Source organism: Hemiscyllium ocellatum, chromosome 14 (assembly GCF_020745735.1).
Source record: "Hemiscyllium ocellatum isolate sHemOce1 chromosome 14, sHemOce1.pat.X.cur, whole genome shotgun sequence".
NCBI classification, from domain to species: Eukaryota; Metazoa; Chordata; class Chondrichthyes; order Orectolobiformes; family Hemiscylliidae; genus Hemiscyllium; species Hemiscyllium ocellatum.
In genome coordinates, this window is record NC_083414.1 from 19,836,160 (window position 1) to 19,863,625 (window position 27,466).

General features: G+C 39.6%; 1 protein-coding gene across 1 annotated transcript in view; it reads right to left on the bottom strand.

The window, feature by feature from the left end:
• The window catches only part of LOC132822460 (tubulin tyrosine ligase 3-like), a 60,751-nt gene that overhangs the window by 12,264 nt on the left and 21,021 nt on the right, over positions 1-27,466 (bottom strand). The window contains exons 5-8 of the mRNA XM_060835839.1: positions 27,100-27,158; positions 25,369-25,488; positions 11,750-11,864; positions 2,339-2,464 (exon numbers count right to left, since the gene is read on the bottom strand). Of these exons, the coding sequence (XP_060691822.1) occupies positions 2,339-2,464; positions 11,750-11,864; positions 25,369-25,488; positions 27,100-27,158 (420 nt within the window). The remainder of the gene's footprint in view (positions 1-2,338; positions 2,465-11,749; positions 11,865-25,368; positions 25,489-27,099; positions 27,159-27,466) is intronic.

Genomic DNA, 27,466 nt, shown 5'->3' on the forward strand with positions numbered 1-27,466 from the left:
CATTCATTTTGGACTAGATTTGCACAAAACAATATAATTTAAGAGATATGGTTATAAGATATATAGGGTATAAATTATTTGGTTCATCTAGTACTTGTCAATATAATGTTAGAATCTAACTATTAAAGTTGACATGAGATTAGAAAATAACTAAATTAATAGATAATGGAATAAAGGAGCAATAAATTAAAGATATGCTCAGTGTGGGTATCCTACATCTTGAGTTACCCAAGTCTTGATGAGCAGAAGAGTCATCCAACATCAAATTCCAGGAGTTTTGAAGATTGAAACTCTTTGCATTTAATTTTTTTCAAGTGCCATAATTCTAACATGCGTCACCATTTGCTAAACTGGCTTTATTGGTACTCAAAATGCTACTGAGGATCTGACATGCCACATCTCATCTTCACCTGGCCTCAATGAGTAACATGCTACTTAGAATTTAGGAATTTTAAACATAAATGAAAAATCATGCCAGCATACCCTGAATTAAAATACCTTATGTCTTGTATGTACTCTGTAAATGGCTGTGGCATAGGGTCAACTAGTTCACCTTAAAATCTGATTGAAGATTTGTAGCTCGGGTATCCGTTGTTGTGGTTCTGCTCGCCGAGCTGGAAGTTTTTGCTGCAAACATTTCGTTCCCTGGCTAGGGAACATCATCAGTGCTGTTGGAGCCTCGTGTGAAGCGCTGCTTTGATGTTTCTTCCGGTATTTATATTGGTTTGTTCTTGCCGCTTCCGGGTGTCAGTTTCAGCTGCAGTGATTTGTATGTGGCGTCCAGGTCGATGTGTCTGTTGATGGACGTTCTTGCCGTTTCCAGGTGTCAGTTTCAGCTGTAGTGGTTTGTATATGGTGTCCAGGTCAATGTGTCTGTTAATGGAGTTTGTGGATGAATGCCATGCTTCTAGGAATTCTCTGGCTGTTCTCTGTCTGGCTTGTCCTATGATAGTGGTGTTTTCCCAGTCAAATTCATGTTGCTGGTTGTCTGAGTGCATGGTTACTAGAGATAGCTGGTCGTGTCGTTTTGTGGCTAGCTGATGTTCATGGATGCGGATTGTTAGCTGTCTTCCTGTTTGTCCTATATAGTGTTTTGTGCAGTCCTTGCATGGTATTTTGTAAACTACGTTAGTTTGGCTCATGCTGGGTATTCACTAGAACAAAGGACCCAATACCATCCATGAACATCAGCTAGCCACAAAACGACACGACCAGCTATCTCTGGTAGCCATACACTCAGACAACCAGCAACATGAATTTGACTGGGAAAACACCACTATCATAGGACAAGCCAGACAGAGAACAGCCAGAGAATTCCTAGAAGCATGGCATTCATCCACAAACTCCATTAACAGACACATTGACCTGGACACCATATACAAATCACTACAGCTGAAACTGACACCCGGAAACGGCAAGAACGTCCATCAACAGACACATCGACCTGGACCCCACATACAAATCACTGCAGCTGAAACTGACACCCGGAAGCGGCAAGAACAAACCAATATAAATACCGGAAGAAACATCAAAGCAGCGCTTCACACGAGGCTCCAACAGCACTGATGATGTTCCCTAGCCAGGGAACGAAACGTTTGCAGCAAAAACTTCCAGCTCGGCGAGCAGAACCACAACAGTTCACCTTAAATAACAACCCAGATAAAAGACTGATGCCACAATTCATAGGAAGTCTTCAGACTCCAACAATATTTAAATGGATAAATCATTACTGGGAAAAGGAGTGTTTAGACATTTCTTGCAATCCTATGATAATGTTATGTTTGATACTTTCTAAGTTAAATACAGAATAAAAGTGCATCCATGTTTTGTATGTCCCTAAAAAAAAAATTATCTCTACTCTTGGAAGTCCAAAGTGTAGTGGTCTACCATTTTAGCTTTCCACTTCAAAGCCCTTTAAAATGACTCCAACATTTATGCCAAATTGTGAGTTGTCTTTCCACTATTGGCTCAGTCCAGAAGAACTGGATTGAGACTGTCCAAGTGCATTTTACTTAACATCATCATGTTCATCAAAGTAGAGAAGATAACACATGAAACTAAAAGGGCCATCAAACATGATTTTTTCACCATTCATCTTTTTGAATCTATTGCTGTCCTGTAAAAATAAGTTTTTGAAAGATGTATATTTGCTTCACAAAACAGTCAATATATACAATTGTGTATAATGGTAAAACCCACGCTCACTTTATTTTCTCTGCTTCGTACCACAATGAACTTCAGAATTGCATTCTTTAGTTTGTGTCATCACAAGCCTAAAGGTCCCTTTCTCCTCAATATTTTGTAACAGTGAAACGTGGGACTTCCCTTTCTCTACTACCTTCCATCACAGAAGATCTTGGTGCCTTGTCTCTCCAATCATGTCCTTTGTGAGGCATATCACTCTTCTTCTTCAGTTCCACAACCCACTTCAGTATACTCCGGGCTGCTGTCATTCTGAAATCCTCTGAAGACAATGAAGGATAATGATTAAGACAGTCTAGTTGTCAAGCTGAGACAATATGAAGTAGAACAAAGTGGGAGACTCACTTTGGTAAAATTCTGTAATGTATACCATATATGGATGTAAGTTTGCTCGCTGAGCTGGAAAGTTCGTTTTCAGATGTTTTGTCACCATATAGGTAACATCATCAGTGAGCCTCCAGTGAAGCACTGGTGGTATGGTCACTTTTTATTTATGTGTTTAGGTTTCCTTGGGTTGGTAATGTCATTTCATATGGAAGTAATTTCCTGTGGTGATGTCATGTCCTGCTGTTTTTCTCTGATGGAGGTAAATGGGATCCAGGTCAATGTGTTTGTTAATAGAGTTCCGATTGGAATGCCATGCTTCTAGAAATTCTCATGTGTGTCTCTGTTTGCCTTTTCCTAACATCATGGAAATGACTGCCAGACTACTCAGACTTCTTGGCATCATGGTAGCCCACAAACCCACCAACACACTAAAAGAGTAGTTAATGAATTTGAAAGACCCTATACAGACAACAAGGAAAACTAATGGAATTTACAAAATACCTTGCAAGAACTGTATCAAACACTACATTGGACAAACAGGCAGAAAACTAGCCACCAGGATACATGAACATCAACTAGCCACAAAAAGACATGACCCACTCTCAGTAGTATCTTTACATGCAGATGAGGAAGGACACTACTTCGACTGGGACAACACATCCATCCCAGGACAAGCCAAACAAAGACATGCATGAGAATTCCTAGAAGCATGTACTCAAACTGGAACTTTATCAACAAACACATTCACCTAGATCCCATTTACCACTTGCTGAGAAAAATAGTAGCAAATAAGAAAATAGGAAATGACATCACTGACCCAAGGAAACCTAAGCACATAAATAAAAAGCAGACTATACCGCTAGTGCTTCACCGGAGGCTCACTGATGATGTTACCAAGTATGACAACGAAACATCTGAAAACGAACCTTCCAGCTCAGTGAGCAAACTTACATCCAAATCCTCAACCTGAGCTACAAACCTTCTCAAAACTCAGTCTACCATATATTCATGAATAATAGCTGATTTGTGTATTAGTTGACTCCCACCTTTTGGCCTAAAGATCCAAGCTCTGTCTACTTACCACTGCTTGCTACATCTCCTGCAGCTCAACCATCTCTCTCTTGACAACTCTCCCACTCACCATTATAATGTATGCTTTCATGTCTTTACAATGCCATCTTTATGATGAGCACCTATCTTTTGCTTTATACATCCCTACTGTAACACAGCTGGAATTATAGATTCCCTACAGTGTGGATGCAGGCCAATCAGCCCATACTGACCCACAAAAAGCATCCGACTCAGACTCACCCCTGTATTTCTCAAGGCTAATTCACCTAGCCTACACATCTCTGGGTGCTATGGGCAATTTAGCATAGCCAATCCACCTAACCTATACATCTTTGGACTGAACACAGATACAGGGAGAAATGCAATCTTGCACAGACAGTCACCCAAGAGTGGAATTGAACCCTCATCCCTTATGCGCTGAGGCAGCAGTGCTAACTGCTGAGCCACCGTACTACTGGGGTCAAACCCATTCTCGTGCAAATCTCTTCATTCATGCAAACATGGAATAACACAATTTTGAAGGTGGCTATTTACTTCCTTGAGTCTGTGTACATTAACACACACTGACAATGTTACCAACTCCTGGAGTGTTACCAGTGTTACCATTGTGTTCACTCCAATCTGTCTTTTAATATAGTGATAAGATATCAAGAAAAAATAGTCATTGAGATTGCAAAGCAGACAACTAATTGTGCAGCAGCTAGAATATTCAAGATAGCGGAGAAGAAAGTTAGAGCTTGAAAAAAAGTTATCTACACAGTTTAGGGTGATGATTCAGGATAAATGGATAAGCATACAGCCGCATTAAGTCATGAAATACATCAATGAAAATCATCAGAATGCATTCTGAGGGATCTATCCAAATCTTTGCCCTGAAACTAGAGTAGCATGGTGGCCCAGTGGTTAGCACTGTTGCCTCTCACAACGCCAGGGACCTGAGTTCAATTCCAAACTCAGATGACTGTCTGCATGGGTTTTCTCTCACAGTCCAAAGATGCGCAGGTCAGGTGAATTGGCCATGTTAAATTGCCCAGTGTGAAAGGTGCATTAGTAGGGGAATGGGTCTGGGTGGGTTACTCTTTGGAGGGTCGGCATGGACTTGTTGGGCCAAAGGGCCTGTGTCTGCACTGTAGGGAATCTAATCTAACTAAATGGAAATATAGGCATCAACAAAGTTCAAAGTCATTCCTAGATAGTGTACCAAGCTTTATGAAAAGAAGCAATTTTGTACTGTGACAGAAAACCAAGATTTCAGTGTCTCCCATCAGAACCTTATTACTTTCACTGGGACAGCACTCAGGAGCTCAAGCCATACTTTTCCTGGAGTTGTCACACAAAATTTAACTTGTTAATAGAAGTCTATAAAATCGCAAAGCAACTTAATTTTCAGATGCAGTTTCAAAGAAAATGTGGACCAGGTTCCTGCATGTCTTATCTTTTAATGCAAGTAGTCAGATTGAACTAATATGTTGCAAATCTATATAGGGTGAAATCTAAATAGAAATTGTGCTCAAAGAATGTGGGATATCCAATGCATTTGAAGATACAGAAGATTACTGGTGAAATTATATGACTGATGACATGATTGCCGATGGTGATGACGTTGATGATCCATACAATGATGCAATTCAAGAAATGGACTGGACTGAGCTAATTTGTGCTGAGGACAAGAGTGAACTTTATATTTTAATAAATTTTGAGTGATACGTGGCATTCTTTCCTGTTCTATGTTAAAAACTGAATTAAATTTTGTGGCTTAAATTTAGATAAATTTAGTCAAAAGAAACTAATATCTGCCTCCATGGAATTTATTTATTTGTAAATAAAAATTGTAAGGAGAAAAATAATTGTTGTTTCTTGTGCAGAGTAACGTTGACAGAAATAGTCTCCAAATTGGCAGCTCTGAGACCAGTTGATGTGCCATCATAAACATTCAGATAGTGAAATGATGGAAGAGGGTGGATATCAACCTTTGAAAATGTTACTTGTGTTTAAGTCAACACCCTACTTCTTGTAAAAAATTTGGCCTCAGAGCTATGAGCTACTATGACAATTTACAGAAATTGTGAGATTATGTAGTTAAAATATGGTCTGAATTTGTAATGAGTCATACTGCTGAAGCATTAGACAATTTGCACAGACAGAACTCTTTCCATAGCTGTTATAACTCAACGATCCATCACTCTCCTATGTGTTGTTATTTATTATTTTTATTTTTTTTTTAAAAAAACATCTGAGACAAGATAATGTTTCCCATCCTTCTCTCCCCTCCCTCCTTTATCCCAATCGACCACCACTATTATCTCCCTGGATTATGACCCTTCTATGTCTAAAAGGGAAGACATACAACATGCTGCTGCCATTTCTTTAGCAAAAACAACTCAAGTATTAATGAGACCAATCTATGCATATAACTTCAGAGGATTGTACAATTTTTGTGTTCACAAAATCGTGGGAGTACTCAGATTGTTTTTATTCACAGCAGAAGATTGTTCATTGCTTGCACCACTATCATTATCTATGTATGTAGTTGCTAGGAAACAATGTATTTCATTGCGAGCAAATCACATGTAGATCCCAGAAATTTGATTTGTTGTTTAAATCTGGCATGATTTTAAGTTGTTTCCGATAGGATAGAACTGGAATCCTGCTTCACAAGAATCATAAAAATTCAGAAAATATAGCAACTTTTGGTAGCAGACCCTGGAAGTGGGTGAAATTATGCTGAGGTGCATGACAAATTATTGGTTATGAATTTTGTTTATCATATTCTGAGTGCTGTGTTGCAGCACTGCAAAGCAATTGTACAGTACTTATTATTTAAAAACATATTAGTTTTTCATATAAAAGAATATTGTCAATTAATTAACAGCAAGAATTCAGTGCAGTAATTTCAGGTAATGAGTGTGAAATTGTTTAGTTTATTCATTTATTTTTATTCATTCATGGGATGTGGGCATCATTGGCTAGGCCAGTATATATTGCCCATCCTAATTCCCCAGAGATAATTTAATTGTCAACCACATTGCTGTGGGTACGGAAACACAGAGAGGCTAGATCAGGCAAGGATGGCAGAATTCCTTTCCTAAAGAAGATTAATGAACCAGATGAGACTTTATGGCAATCAATAGTACAGATTCCCACTAGGCCAGCTTGTTATTCCAATTTTCTAAAAGTTAAATTCAAGTTTCACCATCTGTCACCCATGCTATCAGAACATTAGTCTAGGATAATTGGTCAACTGATATTACCATGAATTCATTGCTCTCCGTATGTGTAACATCACCTAAACTCCTCAAAGAGATAAGGGGTTCATAATTCACTGACTAGAAATCCAGTATTTTCTATGATTAGATTACTTGCAGTGTGGAAACAGGCCCTTTAGCCCAACTAGTCCACACCGACCTGCCTAAGCGCACCCACCCAGACCCATTTCCCTACGTTTACCTCTGCACCTAATATTACGGGCAATTTAGCATGGCCAATTCACCTAACCTGCACATTTTTGGACTGTGGGAGGAAACCGGAGCACCCAGAGGAAACCCACGCAGACACGGGGAGAATGTGCAAACTCCACACAGTCAGTCACCTGAGGCAGGAATTGAACCCAGGTCTCTGGTGCTGTGAGGCAGCAGTGCTCACCACTGTGCCACCGTAACGTCCACTTGTATGATTTGATTTGATTTATTTTTTCATGTATTTATTACAAAAACACTGAAAATTATTTAGTGTTGCCACTCTCTGGCACCATCTTAAAAATGTAGAATATGAAGCCAGAAAAATAAAGCAATAAAACAATATAATCCTATCTCAATAGAGTTTGGTGGCATTTGGAACAGCTCCCCCTTCTAGTTCAGCCATAGACCCGGATGTGGGCTCCTCCACCCCAAAGCCTTGAGTCACTGCTGCTAATCTGACAACATTGTTGCAATTGCACTTCACCACTCTGCTGAAAGAAAGAGTCAGTGCTCTCCTGTGCCATCACGCCACAACCAATACCACCACCACCATGAGTTCATGCTGGGCTGGCCTCACTAATGCAGCTACTGCCATTGCTGCAGGATCCTGCACTGGTACCAAATGGACCTTTGGCCCTGCCTGTGAGTCTGGACCAGGGGATTAACTTTGGGATCTGTGCCTCACTTCCAGGAGATGAGACCAGGGGTCCTGATATGTATAATATTATGAAGCTGAGATGCTAATCAAATGTATTTGATCCATCATTTTGGCTGCTCATCTTGAGTTGCTGTTTATGTAAACTGTCCATTGTTATAGAGTCATAGAGTCATAGAGATGTACAGTACAGAAACAGACGCTTCGTTCCAACCCATCCATGCCGACCAGATACCCCAACCCAATCTAGTCCCACCTGCCAGTACCTGGCCCTTTTCGCTCCAAACCCTTCCTATTCATATACCCATCCAGATGCCTTCTAAATGTTGCAATTGTACCAGCCTCCACCACATCCTCTGGCAGCTCATTCCATACACGTACCACCCTCTGTGGGTTATTCTGGATACATATCTATTTCAAGACATTAATATCAGTTTTGGCATGATGTAATAGGCAATAACTTGCAATGATCATGCTGTGATATTGATGTTAGCTGCAGTAATATGAATGATGAATGAGTCATGCAGAATTGAAGAATTCAATTAACTTTTATTCCAGCTTTTGGTATTTACATATATATATTACACGTAGGACTTGCATGTTTGGGCTTAAGCTAAACAACTCAAATGTGATGAAGCACACTTCTGAGCCTGTCATGCTGCAGATGCCTGAGGTCAAGAAGACAGACAGAGAACTTTATACTATATGCCATGGTTCAGTGATGACAAAACAAGCATGTCCCTTAATATTGCATATTTGCTGCGAGACATAATATCCTACTTATTCCAAAGGAAAGAAAGTAGTAAACATAGACACATTGTCAATTCAAAAAGAGATAACAACATTAATAATTCAAATTTAATATAACATTTGAGGCTTAACAATGCATTCTGATCTGATGATCACATATCTGTCTGAGAGGTGTGTGTTATTCTCAGTTGCTCTTGGCTGACAACTTAGTTGTTGTCACACACCGGCATTGCATAATCACCAATATTTTCTTCCTCAGATCCACCATGGAGCAAGGAAGAAAACTTTGGGGTTGTGCAGTATTGGTGTATCATACATTGGCCTGAGCTGGTTTCCATGTTTTTGCAGTGTAGCACCATGATAGCTCATGACTTTGCATGACTTGGGCTCAATGCTTATCTTCAAAACTTTGTTCTTACATAGATATATGTGACTGCATTTCTGACTCTCACGCTCTGGTACTTCTCCAAACTGTAACAGTTTCATTCTCCTTTGTCTTAGAAGAAGAAAATCCTTTATTCTCACTACTGTAGGTATGATTTGAATCTGATGAATGGCTATGTTGCATGAGATACTGGTAGCATTGCTACTTCTGGACAATCACTACCTATCAGGCAGAAGATTTTGTGAATCCAAGCTGAACTTGTATATTGGTAAGGCAGTGTGATTCTCGGTGATCCATTATACACAGAGACAGACAGTCTGCTGTAGATTGCACCATGGTGCACCCGATGTTCATGCTCAGAGCATGTTCAGATGCATGTCTTTTAGAATACGTACTGGTAATATGTTGCCACTGGCTCCTGTATCAGTTTTGGCTTTCAGGGTGTGATGGCCTACCATTTGGGGACATTCGATCTCATCCATCATAACCATTCAAACCACACTCACAGTAATGACAGTAAAAGAACCACAGGGTATGCATCTAAGACAGCATAGTATGAAATTGATAAACCCACCAGTGAGCAGGTTGGAGAACTACCAGAACTAAACACCTGACAGAGGGTGAGTCAGAAATCCAGTCATAAAATCTTGTGCTTATCATATTATCAACCGAACACACCACATTGACAACATATGAATGGCTGTAACATCTTCCAAAGGTTGTTTTTCAGTTTGCTGCTTGCCCACTTTCTTGAAGTAATCATGTATACTTGGACCATCTTCTGTACTGCGCTGCCTTTTTGGTGAGACAATTTGACTTTTAAAACCAGATTTTCTGCACATACATGCCTAATACTCTTCGGTGCCGTGTGCTTTTTGTCTGTAAAGAAATGCCGAACATCTGCTGGGTAGGTGCGACAAACCACATCTATGTCAACACTTGCTGGCTTTGTGCACTTTGTGGGTTATAGCAAGTGTTGTCTGCTATTATGGCTTCTTGCTGCTAGTCCGGGTACCAATGATGTATCACTTTTTCTTGCCTAGAAGATTTTCCGAACACTTGGAATGGAATTTGATTAGTCTCGGAGCTCTTCTTCAGAGAAACCACATTCGTATCTTTTGCTGAGGCATCTGGCCCCATTGTCATCAATAGACTGGTGGGGTTTCTGATTGTATGATATGAGTTGGAATCTGTTAATTCAGAAGTTGATTTCTATTTTGATCTGGATCTTTAATATCCTCCTTAGAAAAATTGGATGTATTTATCTTGTGAAGCCTTTCCTTGCCAGTGACAAAATATGTGAAGAGCTCTGCTCTTAGGATCATTTATGACTTGATCTGCAAAGTAAAACTGCATAAGTTGCTTAAATAGCTGCAGTTCAATGGAGATGTCACTTGCTGGCCAATCCATAATCAAATATTTGTCTTCCATTTCTGGTTGACTGTCTGTGACCTTTAGCTTTATTAAAATAGAATGCAGGGTTTTGTTCCTTTCTCTTTTTCGATTCACTATTCTGTACTTTCGTTTTTCCTTCGGCTTCACTTTATTGTTTATGTCTGGACTGTTTAAGAAGCCTTGAATGTAGGAAGTTCACCTTTAAGTGATAAAAGCTTGTAGCAGGTTTCAGTCACATGAGGGAGTTCGCACCAAATATGGGCCAATAAAGATACATCAGCTTTGGTGCTAAATTGAAGGAAATAAAATGGCAGAACAATTGACTATTGCACACAGATAGTCTTCCACAGTTTTGGAGTCCCTTTTTAGTGCCTACCACACTGGTGTTCTGAATGGATCGGCTTATAGTTAAACAGGCTACACAGCTTGGACTGCCAATGTCAGTTTTAAGCCTGTAAGAAATCTTTTAGTTGTGGATTTTGCTTTTAAAACAATAAGAAGTCCTTAATTGCTGTACCTTAAATTTTATGCCAGCAAACAGGCTGAAAAGCGTTGTTTTATTTTATTCTGTGTGAAAAAAATAAAGTGGCTTCTATCTTGACGAGTCTAAATTTTAAGTGGAGAGACACTAAATCTGCCTCCCGTCACTTTATTTTGGTGATCTATACTCCTGTGAATATATACTCATGGATGGTCATTTGAATGCTTTGCAATCCAAGGCTGTCCAGTCTTCAGTGGGGATTCTTTTGAAAGCTATTACTGGTGCTTACTACTGCAATGCTACCATGATGTGATAGTAAGGTGTGTTAGCAGATAATCTGCAATATTACACTGTGATACTTAGCTTAGCTCCCATAATAAATGAGATGAGAGCCATGTAGTACTGAAGAATTCAATTAACTTTTATTGTAGCTCCTGGTATTATATATATATATATATATACACACACACACACACTACAAACATGTTCATTTGTGTTTTTGGGTTCAAGCTAAACAATTTGAATGTACTGCAGCATGCTTTCCTCAGCATATCATGCTGGAAGAGGATATAGCTCAGTAAGATGGGCACTGAGAATTTTATGCCATTGGGTCACATGCCATGATATGGTCATGACATCATGAGCATGTCCCTTAAAAGGTACAGGCATATCTACTGCAAGACATAATGCAACACTTTCCTTCTAAAGTAAAATTGGTTCACAAGGTTATGAAAAAGTTGAGAAAGATGATCTAAAAAAAATTTAATATGGCAATAGAACATATTTTCCCTGGAGAATAATAGACTTGAGAATAAATTATCAAGGATGACTATTGAAGTTATCAGTATAAACTTGTTCAAGCAGAAATTGCACATGTTTCTGTAAAGGGATTAAGGAATATTGTAATAAGGAAGTTGGTTATAGTTGATCTAGTCAAATGGATAGCTTTGTTGAATTTATCAGCCTCGTAATATTCCTATAAAAGCTTATGTTCCAAGTGAAAAATAATCATCTTGATTACATACCAATAAATGATTGCTTTTCTTCTTCGACTGCAATTCTATAGCATCGTGGGAAAAAAGTGTCAGGATTCACTCCATTAAACCACTGGAAATTTCTGAGATTTACACAAAGTCCTGCCTGGAAAGAAACAGCAGCATTACACATGTGTATATGAGCTGAAACAGCAAGATATATGACCATAAGACATAGGAGTGGAAGTAAGGCCATTCGGCCCATCGAGTCCACTCTGCCATTTAATCATGGCTGATGGACATGAACTATATTTTGGGCAATATAAGTTTTTATTTGGTAAAAATAATCTAAGTAATAAATACATACAGCAAGAGGTAAGTGTACACAAAGATTTAGAAATGTTTTGTACAAGGACTGAAACAATGTAACTATTATACACTTAGAAACTCCTTACAATTCATGATTCTTCACACACAGACAGAAGTTATACAACAGTTACTCAGCTGAAGTTTTTAAAATACATTTCTATTCTAATATTACTTTTGGTAACAAGCAGTTTTACTTCATGAGTATTGCAGTTAGTAAGAACACAACTTGAATCTCAAGGGTCAGTCCAAACTGGCTGAAGTGACATGGACTAAACTTTGTGGGTGAGGGAAGCTAATCTGACTCGATGTTGCTCTGGAATTTGGTTGCACAAAGATCTGAATTTACAGCATTCATATTGAGTGTCAGAAGATGAGCTGAATTTTACAGTGGGAGTTAGGTTGCCATGGGTGGAGTTTCTTGTTCAGGCATCTGTGTCTCATTTGAGATACCACCAAGGTATTTTTGTTCACCATTTTTTTTCTACTTCCCTGCCCGTCAGCTCCAGCCCCACTGTCTGATTGGGATCTACATGCTGGCCCCAGTGAAACCTGGACTTACCTTGAACGTTAAGGCTCCCTTGACATCTCCTCTTTGGGTCCACATGCAGTCCCAACAGTGACCACAGGTCTTGGTGGCACTGCTGGGATAAGAGAGCTGCCAGGTATTTGATTGGCTGGAGGTGGGAATTCCTCTTTGATGGGGTGGAGAATTGACAGCTGGTGGGTGTAGAAGCAGAATTTTCATCCCTAGTATTTTTAACATTCCAAAACCTTACTTTACATATACATACATGCAATTAGGAGCTGGAGTAGGCCACTAAGCCTCTTGAATCTGCTCCACCATTCAATAAGATTGTGGCCTCAGCCCCATATTCCTACTTATCCCAAATAACAATTATCAAGTAAACTGTCTGTCTCTACCTTTAAAAATGTTCAAGTTGTTCTGGGGAACAACTCAATCTTCTTAGGGGACAAAAAAAAATCTTAATTTCTATTTGAATGGAAGACAACTTATTTTTAAACTCTGTTCCCTATCTCTAGTCCCTTGTGGGAGGGACTAGAGCCCTCTCAGGACTTTGTACATCTCAGTAAGATCACCTCTTATCCTTCTAAACTCCAGTGGATACAGGCCCAGCCTGGTTCAATCTTCTCACATAATTCCCCAAACTCAAGCCATCAGTCAAGTTAACCTTCCCTGAACTATTTCTAATGCACTTATATCCTTTCTTAAATAATGAGATAATAACTATATAGTAATCCAGCTGTTGTCTTACCAATGTCCTGTAGAACCATATCAAAGCATCCCTACATTTATATTCTATTCGCCTAGACTAAAGAACATTTCAGTTCATTTTATAATCACTTGCCGAACCTGCATACTAATTTAATTGTGATTCATGTACCAAGTCACCAAGATCACTTGACTTCAGAGTTCTGCAATTTCTCTCCATGTAAATAAATATTGCTTTTCTTTTCTTCTTGTCAAAATAGACAAGTTCACATTTCCCGACATTATACTTCAGCTGCTGATTTTTGTCCACCCAATTAACCCAACTCCATCCTTTTGCAGAACTCCTTATGTTCTCTTGATAACTTTTCTTATCTATCTTTATGCCACCAGCAAATTTCACAACAATACATTTGATTCCTTCAACCAAGTTATTAATACAAATTGCCCCAGTACTGATCCCGTGGCACTCCACTTGTCACATCTTGACAACCCAAAAATGATCCAATTGTGTCTACTGTTTCTACTTAACTAACCAATCCTTTATCCATGCTAATATGTAACCTTGCCCTCCCCCCAACCCCCCAACAATATAAGCTCATTTTCCAGAGTTACCTTTGATGTAGCAGCTTGTCAAGTACCTTCTGAACATTTAAGTACAGCACATTCACAGGTTCCATGTTTTTTTATCACTTCAAACATTTTCAACAAGTTAAATATTGTTTCCTTTTCCCAAAAATCATGTTGATTTTTCCTGATTGCATTGAGCTTTACTAAATCTTAATAAAATATTGCAGCATTTCATCTGTGACAGATGTTATGCTAATTGGCCTGTGGTTTCCTGGGGCTGGATATTATATGTCCCTGTGTTTCTTTTTGGTGAGGTAAGTGGGGTGAGGGGTGTTGGGGGTTGGTGGCATGATGACAGCATGATTGGCATGTAATGCAGGTCATAGGTTAGCCCATGACATGCTAGCCCATCTCTGAGTTTGCCCACATAATATGATCTGAAATTGGCAATATGCTCACCACATATACATGGATAATTGATTGTCACCTGAGCTTGTTCAATGTTTCAAATGACATAAAACTGTTGATGTTGGTAGGTGAGCAGGAGTGGGTTCACTTTTCTAAATAAAAGAAAAGTGCAAAATGGTGGAAAGAAAGAGGGTACTGTCTTCAGGTTAGTGTCTTTTGTCCATCTGTGCCCCCTTCCCCCCCACCAAGAATATGCAGACTCCTCCCTCTAATCGTCATATACTTGAACTCCCGTTTTCGGCCCTTTACCCCAGCTAAAGGTGCCAAAAAGCCAATGTTCAAAACTCATATCCCATTCTAGAATACGTCCTTAATGGGCCTGCCTAAAATGCTGGCAGTGTCCACTATAGATCCCTGGAGCTGCCAGGACTCTATCATGTGTTTAGCCTGCAAAACATTGTAGGCTTGTATAAGTATTTCCTCCCTCTAAGTGGCTGTGTTCCCATTATCCATCAGTTTACCCACCCAAAAGTACCTTATGAATGCAGGGCAGGCTTGTTGTTGTTTGGAGAAATTAGGAATGCAGATGTTGGAAAGTCAGAGTCGAAAGGTGTGGCACTGAGAAAGTACAGCAGCTCAGGCAACATCTGAGGAGCAGGAGAGTCAACGTTTCGGACATAAGCCCTAAATCAGGAATGTGGAAGGGAAAAGAGGCTGAAAGATAAATAGGAGGATGGGGGAAGGGGGCTGAGAAATAAATGAGGGCTGAGTGTGGGTCTGTGGGGCAGTGGGAGTGAAGATAGCTGGGGAGGCGATAGGTATATGTAAGTGGGAGGTAATGATAGGTGGGAAGGAAGATAGACAGGTAGCTCAGGTCAATGGGGTGGTACCATGTTGGAGAGTTGGAACTGGGATGAGGTGGGGGGAGGGGAGATTTGGATTCTGGTGAAGTCGATGTTGATGCCATGTGGTTGAAGGGCCCCAAGGTGGAAGATGAGGCATTCTTCCTCCAGTCCTCGGGTGGCTTGGATTTGGCAGTGGAGGAGGCCCAGGACTTGCATATCCTTGGGGAATTGAAAGGCAGAGTTGAAGTGGTTGGCTCCAGGGCAGTGGGGTTTGGTGCAAGTGTCCCAGAGATGTTCTCTGAAATGAGAGTTGGCGTCCTGTCTCCCTGACGTACAGGAGACCAATTGAGAGCATGGACACAGTAGACTAGGTGTTTGGATGTGCAGGAAAATCTCTGCTGGATGTGGAAAGATCCTTTGGGGTCTTGGATGGAGGTGAGCGGGGAGGTGTGGTGCAGGTTTTACACATTGTGCGGTGGCAGGGGAAGGTGCTGGGTATGCAGAGTAGTTGGTGGGGAGTGTGGACCTAACGAGGAAGTCATGGAGGGAATAGTCTCTGCGGAACATTGATAGGGGTGGGGAGGGAAATATCTTTGGTGGTGGGGTCTGATTGTAGGTGGCGGAAATGGTAGAGGATAATGTGTGTATCCAGAGATTAGTGAGATGAAAGGTGAGGATGAGGGGGGATTTCTACCAATGTTGTGGTTGGATGGGTGGGGTTCAACAGTGCAGGAAGTGAAGGAGATGTGCAGGAGGGCACTGTTGATCATATGGGAGGGGAAACTGCAGTCCTTGAAATAGGAGGCCATCTGTTGTTGGTTTTTTTTTATTATTGGTCTGGTGGCTGATTGCTCACTTTCCTTCCAGGGGAAGCAAGACATCATCTCCCCCACCCCAACACGCCAGTAACTTTCTGTCCCTTGCTTCAGTCTTATCGCTTTCTTGAATACAGGAGCCATATTCATGATTTGCCAACCTGATGGGACCTTTCCAGAATCTAAGGAATTTTGAAAAAAAGAAAATAAAACTAAAGCATCTGCTATTTCAGCAGCCGCTTCTTTTAAGACCCTGGATGAAATACATTAGGACCTGGGGGCTTGTCAGAATTTTGTTCAAACAATTTTCTCAGTATCTTTTCCGTGGTCAATGTAATTGATTTAAGTTCCTTCCCTCTTACACCTCCTGAATCACACTTATTTCTGATATGTTATTTGCATCCTCTATAATGAATGCAGATAAAATACCCGTTAAATTCATCTGCCATTTCCTTATTTTCTGTTTTTATTTCCCCCAAACTCAAAGTTTAGTGAACCAACATTCATTTTACAAAAACAAACATTTCTGGTGGAACTCAGCAGGTCTGGCAGTATCTGTGGGAAGAAAGCAGAGTTAACTTTTTGAGATTGTGACTCTTCATCAGAACTGATGGAATCACCAACTCAAAAATATTAACTCTGCTTTCCTCTTACAGATGCTGCTAGACCTGTGAGTTTCGCCAACGATTTCTGTTTTGTTTCAGATCTCCAGCATCTGCAATTTTTATTTTAGTGGAACACTCATTTTAGTTACTCTTTCCTTTTAAAATATCTATGGAAAAAAATTTTTCTAGCCCTGTTCTCCTGAACAGTAATTTCCACCTCCTTATTAACCTTTAAGTCATCTATGATTAGATTCCCTACAGTGTGGAAACAGGCCCTTCAGCCGAACAAGTCCCCACCAACCCTCCGAAGAATAACCCATTCAGACCCATTTTCCTCTGATTAATGCACCTAACACTATGGGCAATTTACACCTGACCTGCACATCTTTGGACTGGGGGACACAGGGAGAATGTACAAACTCCACACACAGTTGCCCAAGGCCAGAATCAAACCTGGAATCCCTGGTGCTATGAGGCAGCAGTGCTGACCACTGAGCCACCATGCCACCGATGCTCTTTATTTTGTTTACATACTTCTCAACTGCCACTCACCTTTGCAGAATTTAACACTTTTTATTTCAATGTTATACTATATTTAATTGCCTTAATTAGCCACAGATGGTACATCCTTCTCTTGGAGTTTTTTCTTTCTCAAGAATATGTATTTTTCTAAGTATTCAGAAATGACTGCTTAAATGTCGGAGTGGGACCATTCGGCGCAGCCATTTTGGCGCAAGCGATTTGGTGTGGCCTGTTTGGTGCAGCCCATTTTGTCACAGACCCATTTAGGCGCAGAACTATTTTGGCGCAGCTCATATTTATTCTTTTTCAGGCTTAGTTAAAAGCATTAAAGAAAGCAACAAAAATAAAAATAATGTTTATTCTCTTTAGTAAAAATGTTAAAAAGAAAAAAAAGGAAATAAATTAATTATGAAAAATCTAAAATATGACGTTTATTCAAAATTATGGGCAATTCCTCGTAAATACTCAACATAATTTCTCTCACTAAATCTTCTTACGAGTGTTTGTATTCTAGCGTCTGCTTCCCTGAATTTCTTTCCCTGAAGTTCAAAGTCACAGTTGATAATGTCAGGGTGACATTCAGGCTGTATTTCTGGAACCATTTCAAATAATTTATCATACGTTGTTCGTAACTTATTTGGGAGTAAAGCATACAACAGTGGGAACACACATTTATGTATTTCCCCTAAAATAACATAAACTTGTGAAAATAGAGGTGGGGAAATTTTGAATGTTCCATCAACATATAACTTTTTTGATTGTTTCAGAAACTCGGCATTCCTTTTTCTTCCAAATATAAGAATTCTGCAGGTGGTGCTTCTGCTGTTGGCTAGTAAACATTGTTCTTCATTATATTCATTAGAAGAATAAGTTTTAAAGCTATCTGGATGGCACGATATTCCATTGAAATTAAAGAAATTCAGGGAAGCAGACGCTAGAATACAAACACTCGCAAGAAGATTTAGTGAGAGAAATGATGTTGAGTGTTTCCAAGGGATTGCCCATAATTTTGAATAAACGTCATATTTTAGATTTTCGTAATTAACTTATTTCTTTTTTCTTTCCAACATTTTTACTAAACAGAATAAACATTATTTTTATTTTTACTGCTTTCATTAATGCTTTTAACTAAGCCTGAAAAGGAATAAATATGCGCTGCGCCAAAATAGTTCTGCGCCTAAATGGGCTGCGCCAAACAGGCCGCGCCAAATCGCTTGCGCCAAAATGGCTGCGCCGAATGGTCCTAAACCCCTTAAATGTCTACCACCGTATTTACACTGACCTATCCCGTAACCTAATTTTCAAGTTGACTTGAGCCAGCTCTGTTTTCATGCGCTCATAACTGCTGTCATTTAGGTTTTAAAAAACTAGTCTTAAATTGTCTCCTCTCCTTCAATCTGAATGTGATGCTCAGTGATATTAAGTGCACTTGCATACCTTCACTCCTTATGGACCGGACCAGACCAGGATACCGCCAACTCCAACCACCTCCTCCCTCCCCTCCCCTCCCCCCCCATATATTAAGGAGATAGCCTCCATCCTCATCATATATCTCTGTAAAAGGCAGTGTAAGGCTCTGTGATTTAGATAGGATATGACTGGTGCACCACTAAGGTTTAATCAAAAATACTTTGTTCTTCCAACACAGTTAAAATAAAAGAAGAATTGGCGTAACTTTACTCGATTAAAATACTTAACAAGACAACATATTATTTACCTACTAATCATCAACTGTTCCAATATAGGCAGCTTCCCATAAACACACCTTTGGCAAAGGTAATTCAGCAACACGGTTATTATTTTCACATACTGTCACTTCACTCCAGCAACACAGAACTCAAACTTACACCTCCAACAGCCAGCAAAACTCACTAAGTAAAAGGAAAACCAAAATCCTTTTCGGTTTGTGTGAGTCTGACCTCACTGACTTATAGTTCTTTTGTCTTTAAAAAAAAACACCCAGGAACAATTTAAAACTGTTTACCAACTGCCTCTCTGGAGGAAACATTTCAGCACCACTTAATAAAACCCTTCTGCAAGTGAAACAGAACATCTCTCTGAAAGATATGGCATAGTTGGGGCAACATGGTGGCACAGTGGTTAGCATCGCTGCCTCACAGTGCCAGAGACCCAGGTTCAATTCCCATCTCAGGCAACTGTCTGTGTGGAGTTTGCATGTTCTCCCTGTGTCTGCATGGGTTTCCTCCCACAGTCAAAAGATGTCCAGGTTAGGTGAATTGGCCGTGCTAAATTACCTGTAGTGTTAGGTGCAGGGGAATGGGTCAGGGTGGGTTGCTCTTTGGAAGGTTGGTATGGACTTGTTGGGCCTATTTCCACACTGAAAGTAATCTAATTTCTAAAACATGTCAACCAAATCTAATACAACCTGCTCTTTGGTTAGATCTGTAATATTTAGTTTTAAGAAACTATCCTGAAGATACTCCATGAACTCATAATCAAGGCTACCTTTACTAATTTGATTCATCCAATGTAGATTAAACTCACCCATGATTAAAGCTGTATATGTCTCACCAGTCTCCATTATTTTTCCCTCTTTGTCCCAAATTCTATAATGTGGTTAACATTGGGTGCCTATATTCCATTTCAAATATCAATTTCTTACCTTTACTATTTCTCATCGGTTATTCAGACTAATTCTACATTGTGATCTCCAGAATTTTGGTCATCTCTCTCCATTGTACGAAGGCCAACTTTAATTAACTACCTTCCTCTCCACCTTTTCCTCACATTCTATTCTTGCTAAATTAATTTATCCTTGAATATTCAGGATCCAGATTTTCTCAACTTACATCCATGTCTCTTTAATGATGACCAAATCACTCACATTTATTTCTATTTGCAATGTCAAATCATTTATTTTGTTAATAATTCTAAATGGTTTTAGATATAGAGCCTTTTGTTCTTTATTTCTATGATATTTGTGACCTCTAGCCTTATCTGCTGGTGCTCTCTTAAGTTTACACACTGTTCCTTCCTGTCACATTCTGATCATCCTTTCCCTTTTTGCCATCTTGTTCTCTTGCTTCGTTTATACTATTCAATTTACCACACTAGATTCCCCACTCCCTACCATTTAGCTTAAAAGTCTCTGTGCCACCCTAGCTGTCTGACTCACCAGAACACTTCTACCAGCACAAGGCAAGATGATTCCATAAAGGTACAGCTCACATTTCCCTGAGCTCGTGCCAATGCTCCATGAAACAAAACTCATTTCTCTCACACTTCCTTTGAACTAGATATTTTACACTAACAAAAACAAAGTGCTGGAGAAACTCAGTAGGTTGGCTAACATCTGTAGATAGAAAAGCAAAGTTCGCGTTGAGTCAAGTGACCCTTAATTAGAACTGAACAGATGTCATCGCACCCTCCCAACATATGATACCAAGTTAATGACCCCCATGCTTGCTGTCTCAGTGTCTTCAGCTTGGGCTCTAGCTCATAATCACTAGCTCAAGTTGCAGACTTAACATATTGGCAATGAATCACACTGTTGTTCAGAGATCCCACCTTCTGCACTTATAAGACATGATATATACCCTGTCATATTTACTGTCTTAATTAAATAATTAGTCGATTTCTTAAAATGCTTCATCTCATAATCACCTTCTGTACTAATTTAAATAAGGTAGACCTTACAAATTAAGATTAAACTAACTAATAGAATTGTTAGTTCCTGATTTACCCTCTGCTAGTGTCTCTTCATTAGTAGTTAGATATTTAAGGGTTAATTAAAAAGTTTACATTTTTCTAAATTTCATCATTTTGCACCCATTGCCTCACAGCAATTACTCACCAACTAATCAACTCAGAACTTTCTCTTGATAGTATGATTCATGTATTTTCCCCCCTAAGCTCAGTACACTCCTGGACTTCCCACTCCTATCTTCCTCTCTCCTGGAAGGTACTTGCTACAGACTTTGCTCCTTAGACTGATGTTATCCAGTCCCTGGTCTGTGTATGCCTGCAGGTCCACTCCCATCTGTCACTCTCCCAAAGTAGAAGCATTAAATATAATTTTATAACTAACTACATAATTCTCTACCTTTCAACCAATTTCTGACAATTCTACTTCCTTATTGTCAAGCAAACATTCACATTCAAGTTCTCATCACGATTAATGAACAATTATTAGGTATAGCAATATTCCAAAGTTCCAAATTCCAGGAGACTTCAACAACTGTCTTCTTCCCCTTATTTCCACTCATTATGTCTCCCTATCCAAGATTATTTCTTGCTATCATACTTACTCTGTCTCTAACAAAGCTACCCCACCACTCTTTCCTTCCCACATGTCCTTGAATGTTTAGTTCCAGCTATGTTTCTGTAATTATATGATGTGGAGATGCTGGTGTTGGACTGGGGTGGACAAAATTAAAAATCACACAACACCAGGTTATAGTCCAACAGGTTTATTTGGAAGGACTAGCTTTCAGAGCACTGCTCCTTCATCAGGTAGCTGTGGAGCAGGATCATCAGACACAGAATTTATAACAAAAAGATCACAATGTCATGCATGTAACTGATACGAGATATTGAACAAACCTTGACTGCTGATAAGTCTTTCATCCATTGGAATGGGTTGCAGGTTTCAGTTCATTAATATGTAAATCCCAGAACTTCTTTCAAATCACATTCTCGAGATAACTTAAGGTTTTATCACCAGCTCAGACAATGCATTAAAAGTGCGAGGGTATAGTCTGTCTGTATCCCCCAATCTTGAGTCAGACTGATTCTATTTCCAAAGTAGGAATTTATAAAATGTTACATGGATTGACTGCCTATGGATTGTGTGCTTTTTCAACAAAAAAGAATGTATCTGCAATTACACTTCTGCAAATGCTAATTCACCCCATAGACCAATATGTGTGTGAGAGAGACTCACAGAGACACTCTGAGAGAGACAGAGTGTGTGTCTACGTGTCAGTGTGTGCACGTGATTGTGAGTGCATGAGAATGTTTTTATGTGTGTACCACTTGGTGGGGGGGGGGGGGGGGTGGGGGGGTGTATACGTGTATGTCTACGAGACAGCGTGCGTATGAAAGAGGGTCTGTGTGAGTGTGTGAGATTGTGCGTTTATGTGTATTCGTGTGTATGTGAGAGTGTAGAATGTAGTGGGGTCACCTGTAGCATCACATGAACCAAAAGTCCTGGTTAATCCTGCTCCACAGCTACCTGATGGAGCAATGCTCCAAAAGCTAGTACTTCCAAATAAACCTGTTGGACTATAACCTAGCGTTGTATGATTTTTAACTCTGTAATGATAATAAGATCATCCTTATTAACTTCTATTTGAGTAGTTAATTCATTTATTTTGATCCACATTCTATATGGATTTAAGATAAGGGCTATTAATGTTGATTTATCATTTTTCCCTCTTTGACACTATTTGTTGTATTCTATGTTTGCACACTAGCTCTTCCTGTTCCATTGTGGGTATTGCTATCCAAATAGCTACCCTGCATCACTACTATACCTTTAAAACTATATTTCCCAAACTCCCTGCCCTTTAGTTTGAAGTACTCTCTACAGCCCCAGACATGTGAATTGTCAGGATATTGACAAGTGAAGCCCATTTTATCAGAACAGCTCTTTTGCCCCATTACTAGTGTCAGTGTTCCACAAACTGGAATCCATTCCTCCCACACCAGTCTTGCAGCCATGCATTTAATTCTTTGACTTCTATTAATCCTATGCTAGGTTGTCCATGCCAGAGGCAGGAATCCCAATATTACTATCTGTTTTTTTAGTTTAGCTCCTAACTTTTCTAATTCTTTAAGCAGAACTTACTTTCCAGTCCTTTCAATACTGTTGTTAGAAACATAGATGACAACTAAATTCCTTCCCTCCCATTCCAAAGTTCCTCTTCAGCCACAGTCATAGAATGAGTCTTCAGGGCTCATGTTAATGTATGTAACCCCTTTGTTCTACAGTCTCCTCCCATGACTACATTTCTATTTTCTACCCTCACCTGATTGGCTCCCTGAACCATGATGCTGTGGTCAGCTCACTTATCCTCTCTACAGTTCTCACTCTCATCTTGCAAGATCTTGCACAGCTTGCAAGAACTTTCCAACTGCTGAATAATTACAGCTGCTGACATTCTTCAAATATTATCCTCTGCGTCTCTATATCTGCTTCACCTGCAGTTATACACTTCTGTCAGAATCTCAGATCAAATTTTAATCACCTACGATGATGAGGATGACCAACTCTTGTAGCAACATGTCCAGGTAACTGTTCACCTTCCTGATGTGGTTTAGGAAGCTTGCACTCCAGCTCTTCAACTCAGATCCAAAGTCTTTCGAGCTGTAAACACTTAAAATAGCTGTCGTTGCCCTAGATCACCTTGGTATCCAGCAGCTCCCCCATGCTGCAGCAGCAACACACTACCCTTCCTACCATCATTACCATATTTCATTTAATTTATTCATTAATTACTCTAGAATCCCTGCTGTGTACTACTTACCAGTCTGCTTCTTTTCCTATATCCATTTAACATTATGGTTTATGATATTCATCAGCTGCTGATCTCACTGCAGATCAACTTCTCAATCTGTGTCTTCTATCCTCTTCCCCATTACTTCTCACTCTGGACACTTCTTGTGGTAAACCATAATAAGTATAGCTCTTTCCCAAATTCCCATTTGACCCAAACTCCTAGACATACTTGCTGAATTTATCTAATCAGACGATCTCTCCAGTCACACTGCCTGTGTTTTAAAATCCCTTTCTTATGTACAGCTGCTATGAGTCACATTTTAACTCCAGTAGTCAGCACCTCCTTTAGTAAAAGGGATTTCAAGTGCTTGATAGATAACTGCCACTGTTAGGAAGCTGCCTTTTTTAGTCGGCCTATTTATAGGCTATTTCGGAAGCTCACTTTGCAAGTGTCAATTCAATGAGTTGTCAAAGCTTGCTTCACATTTGCATTACTAAGACATTCTCCATTCGAAAAAAAATGCTTAAATAGAGACAGTGTGGAAAGCTGCACTTCAACAAGTGTCTTGAAAAACATAATGGGGTCCATTGCCTATCCCATTAATAAAATGTGCTGACAAACACTTTAGTACTCAACCAGACAGAAACAAACCATTAGACAATGGGATCTTGGCTGAGAGAGGAATTCCTGGCCATGATCTAATTAAGTTCCTATTTGAATGCATTAGCCATGACCATATTTAGATCACTGGGCAGTTGAAGACAGATGGTCACGCGCCTTTTGAATGTTTAAACATATAGAAGAGGGCACACGAGGTGCTAAAGAAATATGCACCTGAGTGAGTTCCTTCCATCTGGCAAGTTTAGAATCCTGCTCTTGATTGTGATATCCAAGTATCACAATCATAGATTTTAGAAAGTATTCAAACCAATGCCAGTGTTTCCTGAAGAACAGATGCATTTTCCAATTACATCTCAAAATTGGCTCATTGCTGAAAGCGTTAGTGTGGCAAGGTGGTTCATAGCACCAGGGACCTGGATTCAATTCCAGCTTCGGGTGCCTGTCTGTGTGGAGTTTGCACATTCTCCTTGTGTTTGCGTGGGTTTCTTCCCACAATCCAAAGGTGTACAGGTTAGGTGAATTTGCCATACTAAATTACCCATAGTGTTAGGTGCATTAGTTAGAGATAAATGTAGGGGGAATGGGTTACTCTTCGGAGGGTCAGTGTTGACGAGTTGGGCTGAATGGTCTGTTTCCACACAGTAGGTAATCTAATCTAAACAACTAAACAACTTAGTTCAGCCTGAAGCCATTCAAGTCACCAACCTTCAAAAACCAAATTCCCCTTTATTTTACCGGACTTCAAATTACATAACCTATCTTCCCACTCTGTAATCTGTTTTTGTGTATGAGAGAGATTGATTTTGTTATTTTACTTAAAACTAAAGATTAAATAAAACTATCTTCTTTTACTTTTAAAAGCTCAAAAAATTTGTTTTATTGAGTCTTTAATGGTCATAGCACATAAACAATTAAACACTCACAGAACTGGCAAGTATATTCATTTCCTTTAAAAAATGGTTGCAGTCAAATGAGAAGAGGGAAGAGAGGGGAGCTGTTAAATGTCTCCTCATCTGACCATAATAGGGGCCTTACATCGGAAAAGAAGGGGCTAGGTGTCATAAAATAGACAGCTATTGGCAAAATTTCAGTACATGAGATCCTTTATTAGTGTTGTTGAAATAAGCCATATAGTGAAACTCCTATTGCTGTACAAAGCTGCCAGTCACCAAACAATGGAGACACCATCTTATGATGGAGGAACCCTCCTATAACATTGAGCCTACCTTAGTAGTAAATGAGCTAGCCCCAACAAAATGGTTAAAAATCTGATCTTTTTGGAGGTTCTGAGCATCTGTTCCATTTGTCCAGAGAAAAAATGCAGTTTCATTCTTCAGTAGTCGGGACTGCAATAGAAAACTAAGTGAATTTATCTATATATAATGGCAATACAAGTGCATACGTTGATATTAATATATTGTTTCATAGTGCACCAATTATGTTGATGCACAATACTTATTTTCATATTAATTTACATGATGTATGCATCTCTAAAAAAGCTAGCATTTATTGTCCTAACTGCCCTAACCAACTACCCTTAAATGACCTCCAGAAAATGGTGGTAAGCTGCCTACTTGAGACACTGCAGTCCATATTGTGTAGGTACACTTGCGGTGCTGTTTAGCATGGATGTCCAATAAACTATACAGAATTTTCCAAATAGTGTGATTTCATGCCTTTTTATAACTGTAGCTTTTCAATCCACTGATAAAATGTTTATTTTCAGTAAACATTTCACTGAGATTAATCTGCAATGCACCTTTTCTATGCTTTTATATTCTTATTAGAAATAACTACATGAAATATAATTTATTTGCCACCATTTCATTCCATTTATTGACCCAATTTTTTGGAGACTCTGTGATGCAGTGAAAGCCAAAGCTCAAGGTTATGATCAGTTGATTATCAATCCTTAAATCCTTCCCACATGCCTGGGGCAGGTGGTAAGAGAAGAGATTTTCCGAGTCAACCAGAACCACGTATAGAAGATGCAACATAACATCCTCTCCATGTTTAAAGAATTCCAACACAGGTATCTGCCATGAGCAAGTGTCATCCTCATTCTCAGGGACTACCACACACAATGGGGTGGCATAGTACCTCAGTGGTAGCACTGCTGTCTTACAGTGCCAGGACCCAGGTTGGATTCAAGCCTTGGGTGACTGTGTGGAGTTTGCACATTCTCCCTGTGTCTATGTGAGTTTCTTCCGGGTGCTCCAGTTTCCTCCCACAGTCCAAACTTGTGCAGATTTGGTGGATTGGCTACGTTAAGTTGCTCATAGTGTTTGGGGTTGTGCAGGCTGAATGGGTTAGCTATAGGAAATGCAAGGTTACAGGGTAGGGGGTTGGGCCTGATTGGGATGCTCTTCAGAGGGACGATGTGAAGTTGATGGGCCGAATGGCCTACTTCCACACTGTAGGGATTCTATGTTCTATGAACTATGCATTTTTCTCAGGAATGTGAGGGAGTGCATTTAACTGATCAATATGCAGTTGTTCTGACATGATTTCCCTGTTTATTTCCAAGGGCAGCATTTTGATATCCCCAAACTTGGTGCACCATCCCACCCCAAAGTAATCAAACAGATTGCCATGCTGTCATAAATATTTCAACTACCCAATGCCACTATCAGTCAAGATAAATTGATACACTATATTCAGTAAGTTGAAGTTTCATCTTGCTAATCCTAGTCTGTCTAAAATAGATAGCAGCAGTGTTACCTAGTCAGCACGTGGTGAACAATTCCTACCAAAGGCAGGAATTATCACCAAATAAAAATTAAAATTAAAAGATTTTGCTTTCGGTGACATGGTCTTCCTGTTTCCATTAACACTGCAATAAGTGTCGCAATTATCCCAAAATTGACCATTTTGCTATCATTTTGCTATCATTTTGTTAGCATTTTCCAGCACTAAAGTTGACAATAAAGTTAAAATAATATGCAAATTGCACTAACCGTGATGTTATAGATATTATCTGGTTCATCAGAGTTGTCTTTATCATCACCCTGTTTATCTGTGATATAAAATAAAACAATTATAGACAAATGTTAGTCTCACATACATACATAGATCAGCTTTGAATATGGAATACTGAAAAGAACTATAATACTTCACATGAAAAGGTGCTAGATTTGAGAGGCGCAGTTGGGCAGGTGGTGGGTGCCGCTGCTGTAAACTTGGGGAGCATGCTGTGGATGTTGTTCCTATTGCTGACTCATTTTGGGGGTCTTTGGCAGTGCTGCCACTCCCCCATAGTCCACCCGTCCCCTTCCTTCATCTTCCAATTCAGGTCATGAAGGGGCCACTTAGGGGGCTCCATCC